General features: G+C 43.4%; 1 protein-coding gene across 1 annotated transcript; it reads right to left on the bottom strand.

Annotated features, from left to right (window-relative positions):
• Positions 1-1,187, bottom strand: LOC123753129 (uncharacterized). Its single transcript, XM_069305899.1, has 2 exons — positions 1,166-1,187; positions 1-1,019 (listed from the first exon to the last, which is right to left on the bottom strand). Exons 1-2 carry the CDS (start codon positions 1,166-1,168, stop codon positions 102-104), a joined length of 921 nt encoding a protein of 306 aa, XP_069162000.1. The 5' UTR covers positions 1,169-1,187; the 3' UTR covers positions 1-101.
• Between the last annotated feature and the right edge of the window lie 2,889 nt (positions 1,188-4,076).

Here is a 4,076-nt window from a genome sequence, read left to right as displayed (position 1 = left end):
TTTTGCAAAATATTTTAAGTTTTATTAATACTTTTGGTGACTAATCAGAATATTCACAATCAGATTCTTATGTGTAATTACCTCTCAGATTTATTATTTTCTCAACCATAGAGGCCACCACGCACACCGTGGCCTCCAAAGGAACCACCGTGGCTTTTGATGGAACCTCCAATACCTCCGAAGGAACCTCCATGGCCACCAAGAGAACCTCCAATTCCACCGAAGGAACCTCCGTGGCCACCGAGAGAACCGCCAATTCCTCCCAAGGAACCTCCGTGGCCTTTGATGGAACCTCCAATACCTCCCAAGGAACCACCAATACCTCCCAAGGAACCACCAATTCCTCCCAAGGAACCACCGTGACCTTTGATGGAACCTCCAATACCTCCCAAGGAACCACCAATTCCTCCCAAGGAACCACCGTGACCTTTGATGGAACCTCCAATACCTCCCAAGGAACCGCCAATTCCTCCCAAGGAACCACCGTGGCCTTTGATGGAACCTCCAATACCTCCCAAGGAACCTCCGTGGCCACCTAGAGAACCACCAATTCCTCCCAAGGAACCACCAATACCTCCCAAGGATCCTCCGTGGCCACCGATGGAGCTGTAACCTCCAATACCTCCCAAGGAGCCTCCGTGACCCAAGCCAAGGCTGGTAGACGACTTAACGAGTCCCCCGATGCCGGGAGAAACCTTGATACCATGACCCAAGCCGGAGAATCCTCCGCCAAAGCCGCCGGAGGACAAGCCACCTCCGAAGCCCCCAAGACCGCCGGAGGACAAGCCACCTCCGAAGCCCCCATGACCGCCGGAGGACAAGCCACCTCCGAAGCCCCCAAGACCGCCGGAGGACAAGCCACCGCCGAAGCCTCCAAGACCGCCGGAGGACAAGCCACCTCCGAAGCCACCGACTTGTCCACCGGAGAACCCTCCTAGAGACCGGGCACTGTAGTAGGCTCCACCAGCTTTGCAGGAGCCCACCAGAAGGGCAGCGGCCGCGGTGATCACCAGCAACGTCTGAGGAAGAGTTAAACACTTAGTAATAAACTCCTTCACAAACAAGCAGTTCAACAAGGTAGAATTAAGTAAGGGCCAAGTTAGCAACGTTGCTCTGTTGAGTATGCCCTGTGCTACCCAGACTAGAACCTCCAAGGGAGACGTACCATAGCGGATGGAGGAGGATGGTGTTGTGCCAAGGTGGTATTGGGACCCGCCTTATATACCGGGGCGTGATCCCCCAGCCCCCAACACGGGGCTACCAGTTGACGACCTTGGGTAGCATACATACCAGACCGCCACAGTTTTTGTTACATTTCAAAGGGTTTCCGTACCGACGATGATGAGGTTGCGGTCTCTGGCCCTCGACACTACCTGTATGGCGTCACACCAATCTACACCAATTCTCAATGGATACCATCGTATTCATTTATGTAACAGAATGTATGAATATATATCTATTCATATATATATTTGTATACATGAGGAGGAAGCGTTCTTTTAATATATATTTTGTTAAATATGATCACATTAATGGCGTTATTGATCTTAAAGTGAAAGTTTTATGTGTTTCTAATTATTTTCTTAATATCGGTAGTAAGAAAAGCAATCTAGTTGCCAAATTTCATAGTAAGACAGCGCTTACTGTCACATACAAAGAAGCAGCCAAGCAACTTAAGTCCTTGAAGAACATCATACCTAGAGAGCCGATAACACAGTAGCCTTAACGTTCAGCCCGACCGATGAATGTCACCAAACTAAACGAAATCTTTCAATATGAGACTGAATAAACAGATACACGAAACACTGATAAAGTTAATGGACAGTACTGGACAGCAGTCCAGTATGTAGTACTGAACAGAATAAATCCGAAATGCTCATCACGCATAGCGAACCTGCCTGAAAAACCTTCCAGTCAAAATACACCAACTACAGTAACCTCATTCATCTTCTCCAACATACAAGGAATAAAAACAAAGGTAAAAAGCAAAGAACCCTTCATAAATGGCCTCCTCAAAGGAGTAAATGCAGTATTTGAAGCTTTCACGGAAACCTATGCAAGGAATTCTTGGACAGCGGAATCTGAATACCAGAATATAAGCAATATAGATGTTATAGAGTAAACAGATTACATGTGGAGTAGGTTTGCATATTAGAGAGAACCTTGTATGCTCGAAGCTCCTTAACTCTACAATTGTGGTAGAAGTACAACATTACTTATGCAATGTAATTAGTAATAAATACTTATTATGTAATAAGCAAACATGGATAAAATAAACTTTGTTATTATTCTAATATACAAACCACCAGATGCAACGGTTTAGGAATTCACAGAACAGATAAACAAAAATAGAGAATAGCATCAATAATCTGGCAAACTCAATACCTGATATTATTTTCCTAGGAAACTTCAACCTGCCCGGTCTAAAATGGAGAATTGCAAACAATAATATTATACCAGGAAATGCATCTGGATATAACCTACTGCAGGTCAGATAACTACTTAGATTCTGGGACAAATTTTCACTCACCAACAGATAACGGAGCCGACTAGCAACGAAAATATTCTAAATCTGATCTTCACTAACAATGACGACTTAATCCGGGATATTACAATCATAGATACCACTTACTCAGATCATATTGAAGTGCAAACTGACTTCAATACTCGTAATAGGCCTAAACAAATAATCAAGCGAGAGGGGTTATTCAATAAATTAAATATTAATAATAAAGGGATAGACGGGAAAAAATACAGGGAACTTACAAACATTCAATGGGAAACTGTTCTAAGTAATAAAAATCCCACACAAGGAATAGAACAACTGACTTCTAACGCATATAAAGTCTGTCTGAAACATGTTCCTTTGCGGAAAGCCAGAAAGAGGACCAACGTAGAAAGAGAACGCAGACGACAATGCAAAAGAATGAAAAAAAATCACGGAAATGCTTAATCAGATGCGATTATCCCTACAAAGAAGGAATAATTTATACAGGGAGATTGAAGAAATAGAGCAGAGACTGAAGCAATCATATCAGATTGAAGAAATGCAACTAGAACAGAAAGCAATACAAGATATAAAGAAAAACCAAAAATATTTCCTCACATGTGTGAAATAAATATCACGAACCACTGTCAGTATTTAACCTATTTTGGAACCTCAGGTTCAAGATAGAGCCTTTAAGATTCTTGAAGGTACTGGAGGCCCCAAACCAGAGCCCAACCAAGGTCTTACAGTCAACCCGACCACACTCTTATGTATGTAATAATAAACTCCCAGTGAATTCAGTAAGTTCCTGGTTGATCGGCTTTTGCACCATCGTGGCCGATTCATTTAGGGATTTACCGTCTGGAATTCATCAGAACACAGGTTCGAGTCGCCGCATTGCCTCAAAATGACACTACTGGGCTCTATCATATCTACATTTGAAACTGTGTATGGAGTTAGCCTCCACCACATCACTGCCTAATGCATTCAATCTGTTAACTACTCTTTGACACTGAAAAAGTTCTTTCTAACGTCCATGTGGCTCATTTGGGTACTCAGTTTCCACCTGTGTCCCCTTGTTCACGTACCACCCGTATTAAAAAGTTAATCCTTATCTACCCTGTCAATTCCTCTGAGAATTTTGTAGGTGGTGATCATGTCTCCCCTTACTCTTCTATCTTCCAATGTCGTGAGGTTCATCTTACCCAGCCTTTCCTCGTAGCTCATGTCTCTTAGTTCTGGGACTAGCCTAGTGGCATACCTTTGAAATTTTTCCAGCTTCATTTTGTCCTTGACAAGGTACGGGCTCCATGCTGGGGCCACATACTCCAGGATTGGTCTTCTATTGTGTGTGTGTGTGTGTGTGTACTCACCTAGTTGTACTCACCTAGTTGTGTCTGCAGGATCGAGCATTGACTCTTGGATCCCGCCTTTCGAGCATCGGTTGTTTACAGCAATGACTCCTGTCCTATTTCCCTATCATACCTGGTTTTAAAATTATGAATAGTATTTGCTTCAACAACCTGTTCCTGAAGTGCATTCCATTTCCCCACTACTCTCACGCTAAAAGAAAACTTCCTAACATCTC

Source organism: Procambarus clarkii, chromosome 6 (assembly GCF_040958095.1).
Source record: "Procambarus clarkii isolate CNS0578487 chromosome 6, FALCON_Pclarkii_2.0, whole genome shotgun sequence".
Classification (NCBI taxonomy): Eukaryota; Metazoa; Arthropoda; class Malacostraca; order Decapoda; family Cambaridae; genus Procambarus; species Procambarus clarkii.
This window is presented reverse-complemented; position numbering and strand designations above follow the sequence as displayed.